General features: G+C 42.8%; 1 protein-coding gene across 4 annotated transcripts in view; it reads right to left on the bottom strand.

Moving 5' to 3' along the window:
- Positions 1–21881, bottom strand: part of LOC126427092 (ubiquitin-conjugating enzyme E2 J2) — a 60197-nt gene that overhangs the window by 10788 nt on the left and 27528 nt on the right. For all 4 annotated transcript variants that reach the window (XM_050089281.1, XM_050089279.1, XM_050089280.1 and 1 more), the window contains exon 5: positions 16121–16249. In XM_050089281.1, the coding sequence (XP_049945238.1) occupies positions 16121–16249 (129 nt within the window). The remainder of the gene's footprint in view (positions 1–16120; positions 16250–21881) is intronic.

Below are 21881 nucleotides of genomic sequence, written 5' to 3'. Positions count from 1 at the left end.
CCACAAACTCCTCTTCTCCCCAATTCTGCTCAATACCTCCTCATTAGTTATGTGATCTACCCATCTAATCTTCAGCATTCTTCTGTAGCACCACATTTCGAAAGCTTCTATTCTCTTCTTGTCTAAACTATTTATCGTCCATGCTTCACTTCCATACATGGCTACACTCCATACAAATACTTTCAGAAACGACTTCCTGACACTTAAATCTATACTCGATGTTAACGAATTTCTCTTCTTCAGAAACACTTTCCTTGCCATTGCCAGTCTACATTTTATATCCTTTCTACTTCGACCATCATCAGTTATTTTGTTCCTCAAATAGCAAAACTCCTTTACTACATTAAGTGTCTCATTTCCTAATCTAATTCCCCTCAGCATCACCTGACTTAATTCGACTACATTCCATTATCCTCGTTTTGCTTTTGTTGATGGTCATCTTATACCCCCCTTTCAAGACACTGTCCATTCCGTTCAACTGCTCTTCCAAGTCCTTTTCTGTCTCTGACAGAATTACAATGTCATCAGCAAACCTCAAAGTTTTTATTTCTTCTCCATGGATTTTAATACCTACTCCAAATTTTTCTTTTGTTTCCTTTACTGCTTGCTCAATATACAGATTGAATAGCATCAGGGAGAGGCTACAACCCTGTCTCACTCCCTTCTCAACCACTGCTTCTCTTTCATGCCCCTCGACTCTTATAACTGCCATCTGATTTCTGTACAAATTGTAAATAGCCTTTCGCTCCCTGTATTTTACCCCTGCCACCTTCAGAATTTGAAAGAGAGTATTCCAGTCAACATTATCAAACGCTTTCTTTAATTCTACAAATGCTAAAAATGTAGGTTTGCCTTTCCTTAATCTAGCTTCTAAGATACGCCGTAGGGTCAGTATTGCCTCACGTGTTCGGACATTACTACGGAATCCAAACTGATCTTCCCCGAGGCCAGCTTCTACCAGTTTTTTTCATTCGTCTGTAAAGAATTGGTGTTAGTATTTTGCAGCTGTGACTTATTAAACTGATAGTTCAGTAAATTCACATCTGTCAACACCTGTTTTCTTTGGGATTGGAATTACTACATTCTTATTGAAGTCTGAGGGAATTTCGCCTGTCTCATACATCTTACTCGCCAGATGGTAGAGTTTTGTTAGGCCTGGCTCCCCCAAGGCTGTCAGTAGTTCTAATGGAATGTTGTCTACTCCTGGGGGCTTGTTTCAACTTAGGTCTTTCAGTGCTCTGTCAAACTCTTCACGCAGTATTGTTTTTCCCATTTCATCTTCATCTACATCCTCTTCCATTTCCATAATATTGTCTTCAAGAACATCGCCCCTGTATAGACCCTCTATATACTCCTTCCACCTTTCTGCTTTCCCTTCTTTGCTTAGAACTGGGTTTCCATCTGAGCTTTTGATATTCATGCAAGTGGTTCTCTTTTCTGCATAGGTCTCTTTAACTTTCCTGTAGGCAGTATCTATCTTACCCCTCTTGAGATAAGCCTCTACATCCTTACATTTCTCCTCTAGCCATCCCTGCTTAGCCATTTTGCACTTCCTGTCGATCACATTTTTGAGCCGTTTGTATTCCTTTTTGCCTGCTTCACTTACCACATTTTTGTATTTTCTCCTTTCATCAAGTAAATTCAGTATCTCTTCTGTTACCCAAGGATTTCTACTAGCCCTCGTCTTTTTACCTACTTGATCCTCTGCTGCCTTCACTACTTCATCCCTCAAAGCTACCCATTCTTCTTCTACTGTATTTCTTTCCCCCATTCTTGTCAATTGTTCCCTTATGCTCTCCCTGAAACTCTGTACAACCTCTGGTTCTTTCAGTTTATCCAGGTCCCATCTCCTTAAATTCCCCCCTTTTTGCTGTTTCTTCAATTTTAATCTACAGTACATAACCAACAGATTGTGGTCAGAGTCCACATCTGCCCCTGGAAATGTCTTACAATGTAAGACCTTGTTCCTAAATCTCTGTCTTACCATTATATAATCTATCTGAAACCTTTTAGTATCTCCAGGATTCTTCCATGTACACAACCTTCTTTCATCATTCTTAAACCAAGTGTTAGCTATGATTAAGTTATGCTCTGTGCAAAATTCTACCAGGCGGATTCCTCTTTCATTTCTTAGCCCCAATCCATATTCACCTACTACGTTTCCTTCTCTTCCTTTTCCTACTGTCGAATTCCAGTCACCCATGACTATTAAATTTTCGTCTCCCTTCACTACCTGAATAATTTCTTTTATTTCATCATACATTTCATCAATTTCTTCATCATCTGCAGAGCTAGTTGGCATATAAACTTGTACTACTGTAGTAGGTGTGGGCTTCGTATCTATCTTGGTCACAATAATGCGTTCACTATGCTGTTTGTAGTAGCTTACCCGCATTCCTAATTTCCTATTCATTATTAAAGCTACTCCTGCATTACCCCTATTTGACTTTGTATTTATGATCCTGTATTCGCCTGACCAGAAGTCTTGTTCCTCCTGCCACCGAACTTCACTAATTCCCACTATATCTAACTTTAACCTATCCATTTCCCTTTTTAAATTTTCTAACCTACCTGCCCGATTAAGGGATCTGACATTCCACGCTCCGATCCGTAGAACACCAGTTTTCTTTCTCTTTATAACGACGTCCTCTTGAGTAGTCCCCGCCCGGAGATCCAAATGGGGGACTATTTTACCTCCGGAATATTTTACCCAAGAGGACGCTATCATCATTTAATCACACAGTAAAGCTGCATACCCTCGCGAAAAATTACGGCTGTAGTTTCCCCTTGCTTTCAGCCATTCGCAGTACCAAAACAGCAAGGCCGTTTTGGTTAGTGTTACAGGGCCACATCAGTCAATCATCCAGACTGTTGTCCCTGCAACTACTGAAAAGGCTACTGCCCCTCTTCAGGAACCACATGTTTGTCTGGTCTCTCAACAGATACCTCTCCGTTGTGATTCCACCTACGGTACAGCTATCTGTGTCATTGAGGCACGCAGGCCTCCCCACCAACGGCAAGGTCCACGGTTCATGGGGCGGGGGTGGGGGTGGGGGTGGGGGGGTGGGGTGTGGGGGGGGGGGGGGGGGAAGAATCTATAGTAGAAAAATAATAGGAAAAGAAAAGAATTTTAATCATAAATTTTGGAAGCATGGGAGGGGGGGGAAATTGATAGAAACGGTTAAATTATTAGTTATTCTTATATATGAGAAAATCAATATTATAGTCACAGAACGTAGGTCTTGAACACGAAAGATCGCGTTTACTAAAGTATAAATAGACATACAATGCAATTATGATACTCCAGTCTCTACCCTCTAGTCTGTTCGAAGTCAATTAGGTTGTACAGCTTTAGGAAGCAACAATAGAAGCTTTATTAAACCAGGGCGCAAGAATAAATCGTGACAAGATTGTTTTTTGGGATGCATTAATTTCAGATCAGAATCAGAACTTTTGTGATATTAGAGGAATGGGAAGGTGATCAATAATCTCTCTGACTTTAACATCACTTCGTGTGAAGATTTAAATATTTTACGGAATTAACAATTTTTGGACAGATTTGGACTTTGTATTGTGATAATGGAAAAGCTTTACTTCACGCGACTAGTAATCACAGTTCGTGACAGTTTATGGATATTAAACGGGAACAATCTTTTTATCAAAAGTGACAGAACATTGTTTAGTATCTCTGATATTGACGGGATTCCAGATTAGATACTTATTGAAAGAACCCCTTTGAATATGAACCGATTTATTAATAATTATTGTTAAATACAATAACGTGTTAATTTGAAACTGACCATTCGTCTTTAACTTTACTTCGATTTAGGTTCATAAATAATCAGGTTACGTGAATTTCACCAAGAATAAACTGCGGACTAGTAACTGAAACAAGTGAACAAGAATCTATTGAAAACACTAGTATGAACTTACTTATGGTTTTTTCCTTCAGAACTGGGAAGACAATACGTGCAGTGACTCACTGGGGTTAATTTAAGAACTAGCCAGGATAAAACAAAACCCCTCAATACCAGTCAATGTATAGATAAATTAACATTCCTACTTTCATGCAAGATACGGAAGTCGGGATAGAAAGAAGTGTCGCCACAACACACACACACACACACACACACACACACACACACACACGCGCGCGCGCTGCGCAGCGCGCTGCGCGCGCTGCGCGCGCTGCGCGCGCGCTGCGCGCGCGCAGCGCGCGCGCGCGCGGCCATGAGCTCTGGCCAGAATACAACTTTCATGTGGGATGAAAGGTGAGAGGACAGAGGGGATTGGAATCTGTTAGGGGGAGGTGTGGGGACAGCAGATTGCAGTGGGTTGAGACAGGGATAATTACAGGAATGTGGGATAATTACACTCCTGTAATTATCCTAGTGTCCGCCCCTCGTGGTCTCGCGGTAGTGTTCTCGCTTCCCGAGCACGGGGTTCCGGGTTCGATTCCCGGCGGGGTCAGGGATTTTTCCTGCCTCGAGATGACTAGGTGTTGTTGTGTCGTCGTCTTCATCATCATCATTCATCCCCATTACAATCGGAGGAAGGCAACGGCAAACCACCTCCATTAGGACATTGCCTAGTAAGGCGGTGCAGGTCTCCCACATCGTTCCCCCTACGCTCCGTAAAGAAACATGGGACTTCATTTGCATTTCAATTATCCTAGTATCCACCCACGATAACCTACTGTCTCCACACTCTTCACTCAAGTTTCCACCCTCTCTGCCTTGTGATCTCCTCCCACCCTCTTTGTTTTCCGCCTGCTGCCACCGCACCTGCCTACCTCTCCCCCATTTTCTCCTCCCTGCCTCACGATGTCCAGACACTGCGCCTATTGGCTTTCCAGACCCTGCACACTCCACCAGACAGCGCCCCTCTGGCCCCACCAGTACACTACTATCCCTCCCCTTCCCCACCCCCTCCAAACTGGTGCTTGCATTCCACGTTACAGTTACATTTTTCTGTTGCTGATGAAAGCTGAAGCCGAAATCACTGTGCAAGTGCCTTAATTGTGCCTGTCTGCAACTTAACATGCCCTCTATATGGTAAGTGGCATTCTATCTTCTCTGCTGTGTTTGAAGAAGAAAATAATAATTTTGAAATTCTTTCAAAGAGTTCTGAGAAAATAACCAATTGTAAAGTAGTCTCTCAGGCATAATATGAGGGACTTTCTGACAAGGACCTGTCTCCAGCAGTGGAAATGACGTTTTGAAACTGTTCCTAAGGTGATATAGATTACGATCCCTGGTATCACACTGTACAACCATTCGCTCTAGTGGGCTGTCGTTTGAGAGTAACTGACGAGAGGGGGAAAGATTTGGAATATTATGTGACACTCAATAGTGTTGTTGTTGTTGTTGTTGTGGTCTTCAGTCCTGAGACTGGTTTGATGCAGCTCTCCATGCTACTCTATCCTGTGCAAGCTTCTTCATCTCCCAGTACCTACTGCAACATCCATTCTTCTGCATCTGCTTAGTCTATCATCTCTTGCTCTTCCTCTACGATTTTTACCCTCCACGATGCCCTCCAATACTAAACTGGTGATCCCTTCATGCCTCAGAACATGTCCTACCAACTGGTCCCTTCTTCTAGTCAAGTTGTGCCACAAACTCCTCTTCTCCCAAAATCTATTCAATACCTCCTCATTAGTTATGTGATCTACCCATCTAATCTTTAGCATTCTTCTGTAGCACCACATTTCAAAAGCTTCTATTCTCTTCTTGTCTAAACTATTTATTATCCATGCTTCACTTCCATACATGGCTACACTCCATACAAATACTTTCAGAAACGACTTCCTGACACTTAAATCTATACTCAATGATAACAAATTTCTCTTCTTCAGAAACGCTTTTCTTGCCATTGCCAGTCTGCATTTTATATCCTCTCTACTTCAACCATTATCAGTTATTTTGCTCCCCAAATAGCAAAACTCCTTTACTACTTTAAGTGTCTCATTTCCTAATCTAATTCCCTCAGCATCAATAGTGTTAAACGAGAAGAATTTTGTAGACCGGTTGTGTGGTGTAATTGATAGGATAAGACCTTTACGAGCTGAACGTTGTGGTTCCACTGAGGGCCGAACCCGACAATAGCCCTGTGTGGGGCAGCGGTGGGGTGAATGGACTGCTGTAGCGTGTTGTGAACCACGGAGGGCCACGGCGGGGACGAAGCCTCTCCGTTGTTTCTAAGTCCTCAGTTCAATATAATACAATGGACAAATAAAACAGATGAAGATTAAAACCAAAAAAGGGATTCTAAGTAAAATAAAATTCAAGCAAAATGTGGAATAGAAATAATGAATGCAATAGCATGGACAAAAAATAGGATGATAAACAAAATTAAATATGCAATAACTAAAACAAAACAAATAAAAAAATTTGAAATTAATTCCTAAAATAAAATCACATGAACAAAGATTTCAAGCGGAAAGAGAATGATAGAAAGAAATTCGAGAGCATATGAAGAAGTTGATAAGATGATTAAAATGAGGTGACAAAGGAACAGAAATAAAATATTACATTTAAACTGATTAACTGAATAAAACAAATGAACAAAATAATTCTGACACAAATTTAAAAATAAAAAAATTGAAGTACCTGAAAAGACTCGAACCTACAACCTTCTGCATATCAAGGGACTTACCTTATCTATTACACCAGTGGATCAGTCAAAATATTAGTACTTTTTAACGCTACTGAGCATCACGCAAAATACCAATTTTTTTTTTTTTTTTTTTTTTTTTTTTGGTGAAGAACTTGCAAACGAGGACGCACCAGGGAGAATAGCTAGAAGGTCGGTAGCTGGGACACTAACCCCCATGGTTTAAAAAATTTGGTCCCACCGCTGGGGACCTCTCCTTGGATATGTTTGAGATAGGTTGTGCCTGCTTAGAATTCATTTTTGAATCTTTCAACTAACAGCCTACTCGTTTCATTTTCCCCACAACAGATAGCAGCAACAGCTGCAGGAGAGCTATCCAAAATGGCATTTACCACCACCACCACCACCACCACCACCACCTCCACCTCCACCTCCACCTCCTCCCCCTACTCCAGTTTCCAGCAGCTGACTGGGTTTGTTTGGAACAGGAGTCTCTCCAGAGTCTTCTGTCTTCCCAATATTCTGTCTCCACCTCGACCTCCTCATCTCCTTTCTTTCACTCCTTCCAGCAATCTGCCGCAGTCTTTGTCCTTTCCCTTTCATTTCATACATATTCCTGGGTAGCCTCCTCACTTCCATTCACTTACATGTCCACACCACCTGAACCTCGATTCCTCTATACCGGCAGTTCCCAACATTTTTAGCTGTGTGGACACCTATTTTATAAAAGAAACTTAGAGGCCTAGTAACTAAGTACACAAGCAAACACATTTATTACATTCACTTAGCTGTCACAACTAGATTAAAACTCAAAGTCAAGTGAGTAATGTTATTTCTGACCCACGAGAGAACAATATTTGGATTAAAACTAGTTAATTTTAGTCTCAACTGACTATCTATATTCCATCCACTCCAGTCCTTACTTTTCAGAAAAAGTTCAGTTCAGATGACTCATTCACGTAGACAGTTTTCATAAAGCCCATCAATTATCTCAGTGAACAGTAATTACGCAGTATCTCCACAGGTACTGAGCAAAGAGGTACATTGGCTAACGTCCTAGACGGGCATTCAAGAGACCCAGGTTTAATTCTCAGGTTGGCCTTCCAGATATATGTTTTCTGTGCTCACCCAGGTCACTTCTTGCAAATGCCAGATTGTTGCTTCCTTCACCCTCCAGTACAAGAAATCTGAGAAAGCTTCGTCTCTTACACTCTTAGCTGGGCAAAGACATAAACAGAAAAAAAACTGCCCTTTCTTATTCTCGTGCCAGGATAGTAAACAAGCAAAATTTAAACGAGCCGTTCTCGTCGACATTTGTGTCCGAGAAACTACAGCCTTGACAAATTGCTATCGTGTGGCAAGATACGTGTTAGGCCACGGGTGGCCAGCCCTGTAGTGCAGTCTCTAAGGCTGTAGACTTCCAGTAGCCTGGTTGCACACAATAAATATGGGTAATTTTCAACATAAGAAAATACTGGGAAGCATTTCAATTCTTATTTCATTCTTTTCTGGCTGACAGACAAGCGACAAATGAAATCCCTGAAGCTCCCAATACCTTCTCTCTCATCTCTGACTTGTCCGATGCTCACGGTCCAGTGCCACGCCGCCTGCAGCATGTGGGTTGGGAACCGCTGCTCTACACTACCCTGTAATGGTCCCTCCTTACTAATTCCCCGATCCTGTTACTCCTTAACATTTTTGTCTTTGTCACTCCAACACTGTTTCTCAAAACTTCATCTTACTAGCTTTTATTTTTCTTTTCTATTTTCCTTTTATTAACATCAAGATTGGAACATATGAGGATGTGCTGAAAAGTAATGCCTCCAATTTCTTTATCTGGAAACTCTTAAAACTTTTTAAATAAAACAAACTTTGTCAACAGTATACAGGGAGTGGCAGTAATATCTGAAAGAGGGGGAGGAGGGGGAGGAGGGGGGGGGAGGAGGGGGGGAGGAGGGGGGAGGAGGGGGGGAGGAGGGGGGAGGAGGGGGGGGAGGAGGGGGGAGGAGGGGGGGAGGAGGGGGGGGGAGGAGGGGGGGAGGATGGGGGAGGAGGGGGGAGGAGGGGGGAGGAGGGGGGAGGAGGGGGGAGGAGGGGGGGAGGAGGGGGGGAGGAGGGGGGGAGGAGGGGGAGTAGGGGGGAGTAGGGGGGAGTAGGGGGGAGTAGGGGGGAGTAGGGGGGAGTAGGGGGGAGGAGGGGGGAGTAGGGGGGAGGAGGGGGGAGGGAGGGAGGGAGGGAGGGGGAGAGAGAGAGAGAGAGAGAGAGAGAGAGAGAGGAACATAAATGTAACCTTTTACAGACATAAAAATCCTTAAAGGAGGAAAAAGTCAAATGCTGAGCTCTGGGGAATGAGCTGGCCAAGCAGTGCCACCGCTGCGAGAGAGGTTATGCGGCCACCTCCTCTTCCTCCTCGAGTAACCCATTACATCATTAGCTGTGTGGGCAGTTGCTCTCTCTTGTTTGAACAAGATCTTTTTCACACCCCGACGTTCTCTTTTCAGTTCAGGAATTAAGAAAGTGTCCAACATTCTCAAGTAACGTTCTCGGTTTAGTGTAACTGTTTGCCCTATAACACATTTCTTAGTAACCCCACACCACATTGTGACTTTGGAACTATGCAGGGAGCGTTCATCTAAGCCTTGCGAGTGTGTGTCCAACCGACAGCAAAAATTTTGTTCGTCAACATATCTGTCGAGATATAATCAAGTGTAATCACTCATTACATGTGATTCTATTGCCATTCATCAGATCAATCATTCATTCATTCCGTAAGTCGGCAGTCTTTCAAAAGCTTAATTAATTCTCACTATTACACTAATTGTCAGTTTTGTAAAGGTGAAAGTGTAGCTCCTTGTGCAGTATTCTTCTAAACGAGTGGTTAAACATTTGAAGAGCAGCAGTTTGTCTTCACAAGGGTCAGTGTGGGCCAGTCAGCACAGCTTGTCTCGCATGCTTTATGTTGTCTGGTGTTCTGACTGACTTTGACAGTCTTTAGGCTTTTGTTTTAATGTTGAACCAGTTGATCTGAAGTTCTTGACCATCAACTTAATCATGTTACAGGATGGAATTTGCTGCCAACTACCCACATGAAAAAGCCTACGAAGCTGATGTGTGGTCACCACTTTTAAAATACATCTCAATGACGAATGTGAAATGCTCACTGGAGCACTGCCTCAAGTAACCCCACGAACGTTGCAGAATGTTTGGCAAGAGATTGAATACAGTGTTGATATTCTGCAGGTTAACAGAGGTTGCACATGTTGAAGTGATCGACGTACTGAAGTGCATTACTTGTATTAAATGTTTATGTTAGGTTCCAAACTTAATGAGTAGAGGCATAAGTGGTACAACAAATGCTTCATTTACTGTATACAATAAAGAGTTACAATGAAAATAACTTTTCACAATATAATATGATTGGACAGATAAAATAATCTCCTCACCAAGCGGCAGGAGGAGAACACACAAACGACAAGGTTTAACTTGTGCAAGCTTTCAGAGACAGTGGCTCCTTCTTCCAGCAGAAGAGTTGAAGGGGAAGGAAAAGGACTGGAGAGGACAAGGAAAAAGGGTACAGTTCAGAAAAGTCACCCAGAACCCCAGGTCAGGGGGGACTTAGCAGACAAGACGAGAAGGCAAAGACTGATTGTTGGGGACTGCACTAGACGAGATTCAAAAACTTGACAGCTTAAAAGGCAGAATACAGGGCAATAGGCAAGACAAAGGCTACTGCTAAAACATCAGGCGCAAGTTAATATAGGTGAAAAGCTAAGTGCATTGTTTGTAACAGAGGTGGGAGGGGAGATGGGGGAAAAATAGACAGATCAGAAAATGAGATATGTAGAACACTAAAATGAAGTGAAGAAAGGAGTAGTTGCTGTTAAGAAATGCTGAGACTGAAGGAATTAACATAAATTAAGGCCAGATACAGAACATAGTGTGTGTGGCTGTATACACCCTCTGCCTATGCCCATTCATTCTCCTAACTGGTAACTCGGTGGTAGTCATACCGATGTAAAACGCCGAACAGTGTTTACATAACAGCTCGTATATGAAGTGTCATTTCACTGGTGGCTCTCCCTTTGATAGTATATGGTTTGCCAGTTACAGGGCTGGTAGGATGGTGCATAGGATAAGTCTTGCAGTGGGGACCGTCACAGGGGTAGCAGCCGTAGGGTAGGCATATGAGTGCAGAACGAGCACAGTGTCTGATAAGGATATTGGGGAAATTGGGAGGGTGCCAAAAAACTACTCTAGGTGTGTAGGGCAAAATAGATTTCGTTTAGGAAATCAAAGCCTTGTTGAAGTACCTGATTAATATATTCAAGACTAGGATAATACTGCGTGTGACAAGAGGGATCAGCAGTACCAGGATTGGAAGTGATGGCCTGGGAAATCTGCTTTGAACTAGGCTGGAGGTGTAATTACTTCCAGTGAAGGCTGAGGTGAGAATGGTGGTGTACTGCTGTAATTGTCTGCATCTGAACAAATATGTTTGTCTCGAATGACAAGGCTATTTGGGAGTGAACATCTGACACGGAAAGGGTGGCAACTATTTAATGTAAGCACTGCTGTTTATTAGTAGTTTTAATGTAGAAAGAAGTGTGTAAATGGCCTTTGGAATGAGATCAACATCAAGGAAAGTGGCACGCAATTCGGAACAGGAATGCGAGAAATTTAATTGTGGAAGGTATTTAGAGATTCCAGGAATTTTAACATGTCGAGCTCACTGTGAGTCCATATGACAAAGATGTCATCAATGTATCTAAACTGAAACAGGAGCTGAAGGCTTACGGATCCCAGAAAAGCCCCCTCCAAGTGGCCCACGAAAAGATTCGAACAAGGAGCTATCCTGGTTCCCGTGGCTGAAATCCTGACCTGTTTGTGTCTGCCCCTCAAAGGCGAAGTAACTACTGGTAAGTAGGAAGTAGATTAAGGTGAGTAGGAGTCATAGGTTTGAAATCAGGTGGGAGCTGACTAAGGAAATGTTCAGCAACAGACAGACCAGTACATGGGGGATGACATTGGGTACACCACATCCAATCCTGGTACTGCCGATCCCTCCAAAAAACAACTTCGGAGCACACCACTTGTCACTCAGTATTATACCGGTCTTGAACGTATTAATCAGCTACTTTGACAAGGCCTTGACTTCCTAAAAATCTTGCCCTGAAATGAGATCCATTCCGTCTGAGATTTTGCCCACGACACCTAGATTAAGCTTTTTGTCACCCTCTCAACCTCCGCCATATCCTTGTCAGTGTCAGCCCCTATGCTCCTTCTGCACTCATCTCTCAACCCTATGGTTTTTAGGTCTGTTACTGTCCCCACTGCACGACTTGCCCTATGCACCCTCCAACCACCACCTGTAACTGGCAAACCATATACTATCAAAGGGAGCACCACCTGTGAAACAACACGTCGTATCAGCTGTTACGTAAACAATGTTCGGCCCTTTACATCGGTATGACTATCACCCAGTTATCAGTCAGGATGAATGGGCATAAGCAAGTGGTGTATACTAGCAACACACAACATCCTGTTGCAGAGCACGTCCTACGACATGACAGTAGTGCCCTAGGAGCCTGTTTTCACCACAGACACCGCTTTCTCAGAACTCCGCAGGTGGGAACTAGCGTTACGCGTTCAGGTTTTTGCCACCCACCTGGCCTTAATTTATGTTAATTCATTCCGTCTCAGCATTTCTTCTCAGTAACTATTCCTTTTTTCACTCCATTTTAGTTTCCTACATTTCTCATTTTCTGACCTGTCTTTATTTTCCACCGTCCCCCCCTCCCGCCTCTGTTACATACAATGCACTCAGCTTTTCATTCGTACTAACTCGTGCACAATATTTTAGCAGTAATCTCTGTCTTGCATATTACCCTGTCTTCCACTTTTAAGCTCTCAAGTTTTCAAACCTTGTCTGGAGCAGTCACCAACTGTCAATCTTTCCCTCTCATCCCATCAAGTAAGTCTCCTGACCCGGGGTGCGGGCTGACATCTGGACTGCACTGCTTTTCCTAACTCTCTCCAGTCCTTTTCCTTAAATCTCTTCATTCCCCTTCAACTTTTCTGCCAGAAGAAGGAGCCACTAGCTCCGAAACCTTGCCTAAGTTAACTGCTGCCGCTTGGTGACATAATTTTTTTTATCTGTCCAATCACATTGTATTGTCAGTAAAAGAGTTAAAATAATCGTTTTATCAGTGTAAACATTTGTAGACACCCCATATTAAGCTCCCCAGATACTTTGGACTCTCCACCTTCTTCAGTTGTTCCACACCTTGTGCTACTCCAGTTGTGACATTCTCCATCTTGCCGATTGTGATCATCACACCACACTTATTCTATGCTACGTTCCATCCCATATCTTTGTACTATTCTTTGCAATACATTCATAACTGATACGGCACTACTTCCTCCTTGTTTCCCCACATTTTCCACAATTCCTTCACAAACTGATTTTGCAGTGCCAAACAAATTCGACACTTTCCAAAGGCACGTGGAGGTGATACAGTAGACTCTAGCAATGCGAGGTGGTGGATCTCTAACTTCAATAGTCGTGGAAAGGACGAGCACGATAGCCCACGCCCTGGTCGACCTTGCTCAACTGCCGTCCCTCACATTGAATGGCATCCCTATCGAGTAATCTGTGACAGCTGGTGGATTACGGTCATGTAATTGTCTACACAGCCAAATACTGACTGTAATGCCCCAGACGAGACGTTACACAATCTTAGTTATCGAAAAATTTGTGCGAGATGGGTCCCTCAGACACTTACGAGAGACCAAATTAGTTATTAGCGGAAATTTGTCCGGATCTGAGGCCAAAGGCCTAAGCTGACGCTTTCCCGAACACCGACACAGGTGGAGATACACGGTGTCAACACTACGAGCAGGAATCCTAAAGACAAGTCTATAGCATGATGACCGGAGAGATCTCCCACAAAGAAAAAATTTGAGAGACCACCATCTGCAGGCAAAGTAACATGCATAGACTTACGGGATAGGTAGGGTGCAGTTCTTTCGGATATCTCGGGGCCGAAACGACTGTCAGTTCATCATGGTACAAGAAGACACTGACTAGGCCTAAAGTCCAAATTTTGAAAAGTCAGGCCAGCAACACAGGTATACAACATGCCCCGCAACAGTTTTACAACTGTGGAGCTCATTGCCAAATTTGGCAACCACATTCACCACACACTCCCGACTTAGCACCTCCGGGCTTCCATCTCTATGGGTCTGCGAAAGACAGACTATACGGCCAGCATGCTACTGTCAAAGCCGTAAAATGGCAGACACCCTCACCCGGTTCAAGTTCTTGTGCACTCACCATGCAGTTGCTTGGCCTCAATTGGTGGAAGTGGGTAACTGATGTTGGCTACTATGTGGAAAAAATGTCTGTTTGTATAGGATATCTTGATTTAGTTAACTGTGTCACTGTGGTGTCTGTCTGGTTGTAGTTTCCATAAATATAAAAAAATGATTTGTTGAAAGGTCATCGTATTGTGCTACTTTGGTTTTGGCATTCCACCATTACAGAGCGTCTTCTCAGTGTGATGCGATACAAGAGTTCCCTTGCTGATACAGCTGCAGAAACACTGGGCAGATGCTCTGCATTGGTGGAATGTCTAAACTGCAATAGTGAAACAAAATCCCAACAGTCATAAAAGAAATACGATATCATTTTGGCTTCTCAATGTAATTGCCACTCAGATCTACACATCTCTTACCACCGAGCGAGGTGGCGCAGTGGTTAGCACACTGGACTCGCATTCGGGAGGACGACGGTTCAATCCCGCGTCTGGCCATCCTGATTTAGGTTTTCCGTGATTTCCCTAACTCTCCAGGCAAATGCTGGGATGGTTCCTTTGTAAGGGCACGGCTGACTTCCTTCCCCGTCCTTCCCTAATCCGATGACCTCACTGTTTGGTCTCTTCCCCCAGTGGCTCCTTCTTCCAGCAGAAGAGTTGAAGGGGAAGGAAAAGGACTGGAGAGGACAAGGAAAAAGGGTACAAAACTTCCTGGCAGATTAAAACTGTGTGCCCGACCGAGACTCGAACTCCCGAGTTCGAGCCTCGGTCGGGCACACAGTTTTAATCTGCCAGGAAGTTTCATATCAGCGCACACTCCGCTGCAGAGTGAAAATCTCATTCTGGAAAAAGGGTACAGTTCAGAAAAGTCACCCAGAACCCCAGGTCAGGGGGGACTTAGCAGACGAGAGGAGAAGGCAAAGACTGATTGTTGGAGACAGCACCAGACGAGATTCAAAAACCTGACAGCTTAAAAGGCAGAATACAGGGCAATAGGCAAGACAAAGGCTACTGCTAAAACATCATGCACAAGTTAATATAGGTGAAAAGCAATACCTTCAAGTTTTCCATAGAAATCAAAAAGTTTACAGCCAACACACATTTTTTGAACATATCAAGTGATGGAAACCACTTTTAACCGAATCTGAGCTGTAGGGGAAACATTCAAAAATGCCTCACTTTGAGGCACTGTGCCCAAGCAACGTCATTAAAAGATGTGATCCCGGCAGTTGAAAGCGCATTTCAGTCATTCCGAATGGTTCTGTTCAGTTTTCTTAATTGTCGTAGCAGGCTTCACAATTGCTGAATATTTTTCATCATTCCATAAAATTCATAAACAAGATTCTTTTCGTGTCTCAAAAACAGTAGCTGTAACATTCCCAGCTATCAAAATTTTGGTGTGATTTTATTCAGCTTTTTGGGCAAGACAGTACGAGTCCACACCTTACATCTGCATCGGTATTCCGCAAGCCACTGTACAGTGCGTGGCGGAGGGTACCCTCTACCACTACTAGTCATTTTCTTTTCTGTTCCACTTCGAAATAGAATGAGGGAAAAACAACTGTCTACATATCGACATATGAGCCCTAATGTCTTCTACGTTATCTTTGTCAGTCAGCTGCTGTTGTCTCTATGCATTGGCACAACAAATAGTCTCTGCCCTCAAGCCACGATTCTGTTTGGTATGAAGAAATGAAGCCAGGGAAGCAGTCATCCACTGAGCCGTGTTTCCCAGGAAGTAGTTTTGGAATCAAACACAGAACTCGGAGTACTGTAATTGCTTGCTCACGAACTTGTGTAGAACAATCTAAGAAATCTGTGGAAAGTTGTCTATGGCCACTTCTGTCACTATCAGGAACTTCATCCTTCCACTCAAATGACATCATCAACCAACAACACCCTCACTCGACACATTCTGTCCGCTCGCAGCATCAATTTTGCCACTGGTATAAATAGTGTTTATATTTTTCACGATTAGAAACATTACTGGAGGATGGATTTGATGTTTGGTGGGATTTTCAATGGCTAATGAGAAAAGATGCATGTTTGCAGTTACCACTTTATCACAATGACTCAATGTATGAGGTAGGGCAGCAGCTCTTCCGTTTTCCTCCCACTACTTCCCACACTACATTCTAACAGGTGTAACTTTACAGATAGCCCATGTATGTTAATTACTAGAGTATTCAACTTACCTCAACAAGGTCTGGGAACAGCTCACGAAAAATTTTGTCCTTCAGATTGAACTCCAGGCTCTGTGCAGCCAGGACCCGCTTCTCGTGGTCGGACGACTCTATACTCCCCAGGGTAGGACTCTTCTCAATCTGTAACAACACAAACAAATTCAACTGTATTTCCTAATGTTCTGCAAAATTATATTTATTTGTTTACGAACCAGCTTTTGGCTTCTTGGGCCATCGTCACGTGACAACAGAATGTCGAACAAAGATAAAATTATGTACAAATTATACATCTTATATAGACACAAGACACAAAAATGATGATATGTAGAGTGTTTATGTAGGAAAGTACTACATTTTTAAGGTCTAATTTTCATAATTACACACTTAAGTAAAAAAGAAAATAGTTTTTATGTAGAGATATGTATAACAACATATGAAAAATAAAGTTGAATTTACATTTTTAATCTATTGTTTGTATAACTAGAACCCCACTCCGCTAAATTAAGTTCTGTAGCATTGTGGTACTTCACTGTAATAATTAAACCAAATGGAATGTAAAAATTTTGCAATCTAATTCAGTTTGTGATCGTCTTCTGACTGAAAGTTCAGCTATTGTCAAACAGTCAAACTAAGTACGCAGCCCAGTGACATTAATATGACCACCACGTATGTTCGACATCAGTGGATGATGTACAGAGCATGTCAGTCGGACGCAGAAAACAGTGCAGTTGTTGTCTTAATGTGGATACAAAGTGACTGATTCATCTGACACCCAAAAAGGCATGATCATTAACTTTTGGGTCAAAAGCGAAAGCATCTCCCAAATGGTACTGTTTATAAACTATTTGTGTGCTGCCATGGTTAACCTTTTAAGTGGGCATGACGGATATATCCGTCTATGCTCTGCTATTGCACAGTGGGTTAGACGGATATATTCGTCCACTGCGTTCTGTGGCTAGTAGCTAGTGGGAATGACGAGTTATCGGCCTGCCGTTGACATTGTGGTATTAGTTGAGCTTCGTCCACTAAATGGCAGCTCTTTTCACGCGACACAGCGTGTTCTAGGCAAGTTATAACATTGTCCACCCGAGCGCGTGTCGAGAAAATGCGTCCTGTGAAGCAGCCGCAAAAGCGCGCCTTTTTCGTCTGTGTTTACCGCAGCGTTAGTGAGTGATCTTTTGCAATGGCGAAAAGAAGTTGTTTATCAGATTCAGAGATTGAGAAGCTGCTTTTAGAAAGTGACGATAATTTCAGTGACAGTTCTGAGTTTTCAAGATACAGATGTTGAGGCTAGTGAAAGTGACTTCGATTCAGAAACATCCGATGCCAAGACACTACTGCAGCAGATGGTACCTAGCGAATTTGTGCGTGCTAGTTCAGTTCGTATTCAATATTTGTTCAGTGGTAGTAGTGGTACAGTTGTACCTCTAAAACAAAACGACGTGATGAGTTGTTTTATGTGTTTTGTGGATGATGCTTTGTGCACAATGATAGCTGAACAGACGAACTTATATGCAAAACAGTTCATAGCTTCTCAACCCAATTTAGCAGCACGCTCCAGGGTTCACAGTTGGCAGGATACTACACGCGACGAGGTAAAAACACTTATTGGAATTTTAACGCCGGAAATGCATATCCTCCTATTTCCATCTATTGTACTATTATTTTTTTTCCTTGTTTTGTTACCTCAAGATATGACATTTCTGTCTCTTTATATATTGTAATTGTTTTACTATTTGTATATATATATTTATGCTTTTATGTCTATGTATAATTGGTTTGTTTCGTAAATATTATTTGTATTTTTACGCTGGGTCTTGCCTAGGGAAAACTGCTATCGAACGATTACATCGATAGGTTGTGTGAAGAATCAAAGTGTGTGGGATCTTTGGTAATGTTAACTCTGCCGCGTGGAGCGCGGACAGAGCAGAGAGAGTCTGGCTGGGGTGGTGCAGTGGAGCAGGTGTGTTGTGTGACGCTCCCGCGAGTTGCCGCGCTTTCGGGGTTGGGCAGCATGTAATTGCGCTCGACTTGCGATGACAGTTTCTGACATGGTGTCGCGGACGGGAAGCATTAGCTGGCGCACATCAAGAGCCCGTTTCGTCTGGTGACCGTGTCGAGAAGAAGGCGCGCCAACATCCAGCTTCTGCAACAGCGACGGCCGACAATGAGTGACTGTCGCCACCTCCTCGATCGACGGCTTCAAACCTTCAATCGGCCAACAAGGAAGACTGGAAGCACGTAAAGTTTTAGAACTGTATGGCAGACGTCAGCTTTTCAAACTTTTAAAATTGTTGCTTCACAAAATTACAGCAACTTAGCATGAACCTTTGTTGCTCATTGTCCCAATTGCATTGCCAAGCAGGGTCCCTTCCTTTTCCGAAATGAGCCCGAGGGTCGTTGAAATGATTGTTGAGGTAGTCCAAGACTAACCGTATTTTACTGAATGTCGATGTGCTTCAGAAAGAAAGCTCACTATTAACTTCAGTCACTAAATTAACTTTCGATTTTCCAGTTTTATTAATTCTTTTGCTAAATTAAGTCAGAGTGTAGCGAAATTTATTACTTCTGACAAACTTTCAGTTTTCACACTACACGTGTCAACCTTCAGTTGCCACGCTTCTAGTGCTAATTATATGTGTAATTACCTTTCTTTTTCAGTTACTATAGTAATTGTCCTTAGGACTGGCGACCGTAATTTCCCCCAAATCTCAAATATCTAATTACCGCTAGTTAATTGTTAACGTAACGGCCGCACATTTACTTTCTTTATTAACTTTACCCCTTTTCAAAATTAATTTCCACCAGTTTCATTTGCATTTTTCCTTTCATTAAGATGTAACCCTTTACTCCCTCTTTACCGACAGATTAACTTCGGTGACGATGGCTTTTCCCAAATTTCCATTAGGTACACGCAGTTTAATTTTTCACCGTCATGTCAGTAAGGTCGATAAGTGAGGGGGAGGTTACAGAATGCTTGTACTTCAAGGAATTCTTCACAAACCAGACCACAAAATGTACTTTTCAAAGAGGGAATCAGTTGACACACCTTTCTTCAGGAAAGTGATGAGTGAAAAGCGGTTTCATCTTCTACTGAAATTCCTCCACTTTGCTGACAAAACCTCATATGATCCACTAGGCACTATCAGCAGAAAACTATTCAAAATTCACCCCATTATGGAGCATCTGCGGGGTAAATTCAGATCAGTGTACGTGCCAGAAAGGAACATCACTGTTGACGAATCGTTGTTGCTCTGGAAAGGACGGCTTACACGGAAGCAATCTATTCCATCAAAGCGTAGCAGATTTGGCATCAAATTGTACGAACTCTGTAAAAGCAGTTCCGGGTATGTATGGGACTTTAATATTTACACTGGAAAGGACACTAATTATGGTAGCTATTATCCAGATGAAAAAATAGCCTCTCGAATTGTTTTGGAGCTTGCACACGATCTACTCGAGAAAGGCCACTTTATTTATCTTGACAAATGGTACACCAGTACAGATTTGGTGGACAAACTAACCAGCAATAACACCGACGTTGTCGGCACAATGCGGCAAGACAGGAAGGGGTTCCCTGACTTCATAAAAAAAGGAGAAACTGAAGCAAGGGGAGTACATAACAGGGTACAAAGGCAAGCACATGGTAATGAAATGGAAAGACAGAGACGTCATTACGGTCAGCACCTTCCGTGACGATACATCTGTAAATGTAAACTCGAAGAAGGGAATCGTTCAAAGCCACAAGTTGTCGTTGGCTACAACAAGAATATGGGAGGCGTGAATAGGTGTGATTCTCAGTTACAAAGCTACTAGATGGCCAGAAGCAGGCTGAAAAAATACTGTCAGAAACTTTTCCGCCACTTGTTGGGCGTTGCATGCTGCAATGCATACATTCTGTACAAGAAGCATGCTTGCGAACAAAGTAGAATGAGCTTCCTGATTAGTCTTGGTGAACAGTTGACCATATCTTCACCACATCAAGGGACATCAGTAGGACGCCCACCTTGAACACCAAAAGCACCACCCCTAACAGCCAGGCATTTTCCAGACCCTCTGCCACACACAACAAAGAAAAGACCAACAAGGAGGTGTGTACAAGAAAAGGCCTTCGCAAAGAGACTTCATACTGGTGCGCAGAATGCGAATTTTAATCGTGTGCAGCACCTTGTTTTAAAATGTTTCACACTGAAAACGATATGTAATATTACGAAAATACAGTTTTGTTAACTTCTGCAATATATTTTATTCATTTCCACCCAATATCAATTTAAATTCAACAATGAAAACGCGAAGGAAAACGTGAGAACAGTGCGCAGCACCACTGCGAATGGGCGCGCTGTCGTATATTACCCACTGTGGAAGAGGCACACGCACTCAAACTACCCACTTAACAGGTTAAAGGACACTGTGCACGGCAAATTGGCACTGTGCAAAATTTGTGCCAAGGCAACTAGAGGGGCCACAGAAAATAGGGGGTGAACGACAGCTGCAGGGATGTGTACGAGCGAACAGAAGTGTAACTGTGGAGCAACTGACCGCCAAGATGAACCGAGCGGCTACCGACAGTGTCTTCTCAGTGACCTTTCAGTGAATGTTGCTCTCGAGGCACCTGCTTTGTGCGCCCATGCTGACTGCTATTCACTGGCGACAAAGAGCGGAATTTGCACACAAATACCACTGGGTGTCCACTGAGTGGTGAGAGGTGGCCCCATCAGATCAATCGCATTTTATGCCGCACACGACAGAAGGACGTTGGCGTGTACTGCACGAAATGTTTGGTCCAGGCTGGAGGATGGAGCATTACGGTCTGTGAAATTTTTTGTGAAATTAGCTGGGTGATTTTGTCACTCAGGAAGACACAATGGATCGACACAAGTATGTACCTATCATTCGGTACCACGTCCACCACTAGTGGCAGTTTTTTTTTTTTTTCCTTGGTATAACATTACAGGTCGGGATTGATCTATGAAGTCTTTAATATCTTATTTGTATCTGTCAGTTTGTAGGGAGAAACTGCGATTTCCGGCATTTCTTTATATAGTTTTGCCTGATTAAGTCCCGACGCTATGCAAAGCTGTCATTTAGTTACGGGTGATTTGCGATCTGTTATGTTTTATTTTTCGATAATAAATCATATTTTTCTGAATACCGTTAAAATATAATGACTATAAATGTTTGAGGTCATTTGGAACAATATTTTAATAATTATGTAGATGATGTGACATCATTCTTTTACTCTTAAAAAATGAGTGTTAATTGTGTGTTTATGAACGGTCAGTGTCGGGATCAGTGATTACGATACGAGAAATAATTGATTTGATGAAGTTCAACTGCACACAATCGCGTGAGGCGAAAGACAACCTCAGAATTGATTGTCGATGTATGCAGGTCAATTTCGTGACAGGCTAGTAAGCGCCGCGAGTGTGTTGCGGTATCGAGACTGCTTTTGTGCCGCCGACAGTTTGCTTTAAACTCGCGAGAATACAATTTACACAAATTCTTAATTATTGCAAAAGGGTAGAATATTTGATGGTTTTCCCACTGTTGATGAACCATTGTGGAGGATGTACGTTTGGATAGAAAGATCAATTTCAAAATCCAATAGAAATCCTGTTGATCGAAGTAGCCTCGCAACCCAAAAGCTCAGACGTGGTTATCAGCAGAAACAGTGTACCATTTTTCATGCACACATTTACACTCTACATCGAAGTGTGAATGATCTGTTGGTGCGAAATAAACATTTGAAAGTATTTGATTGAATAAAAGGAGA

This window comes from Schistocerca serialis, chromosome 11, assembly GCF_023864345.2.
Source record: "Schistocerca serialis cubense isolate TAMUIC-IGC-003099 chromosome 11, iqSchSeri2.2, whole genome shotgun sequence".
In the NCBI taxonomy this organism is placed as follows: Eukaryota; Metazoa; Arthropoda; class Insecta; order Orthoptera; family Acrididae; genus Schistocerca; species Schistocerca serialis.
Note: the sequence above shows the minus strand (reverse complement) of the source record. Positions and strands in the feature narration are given on the sequence as shown.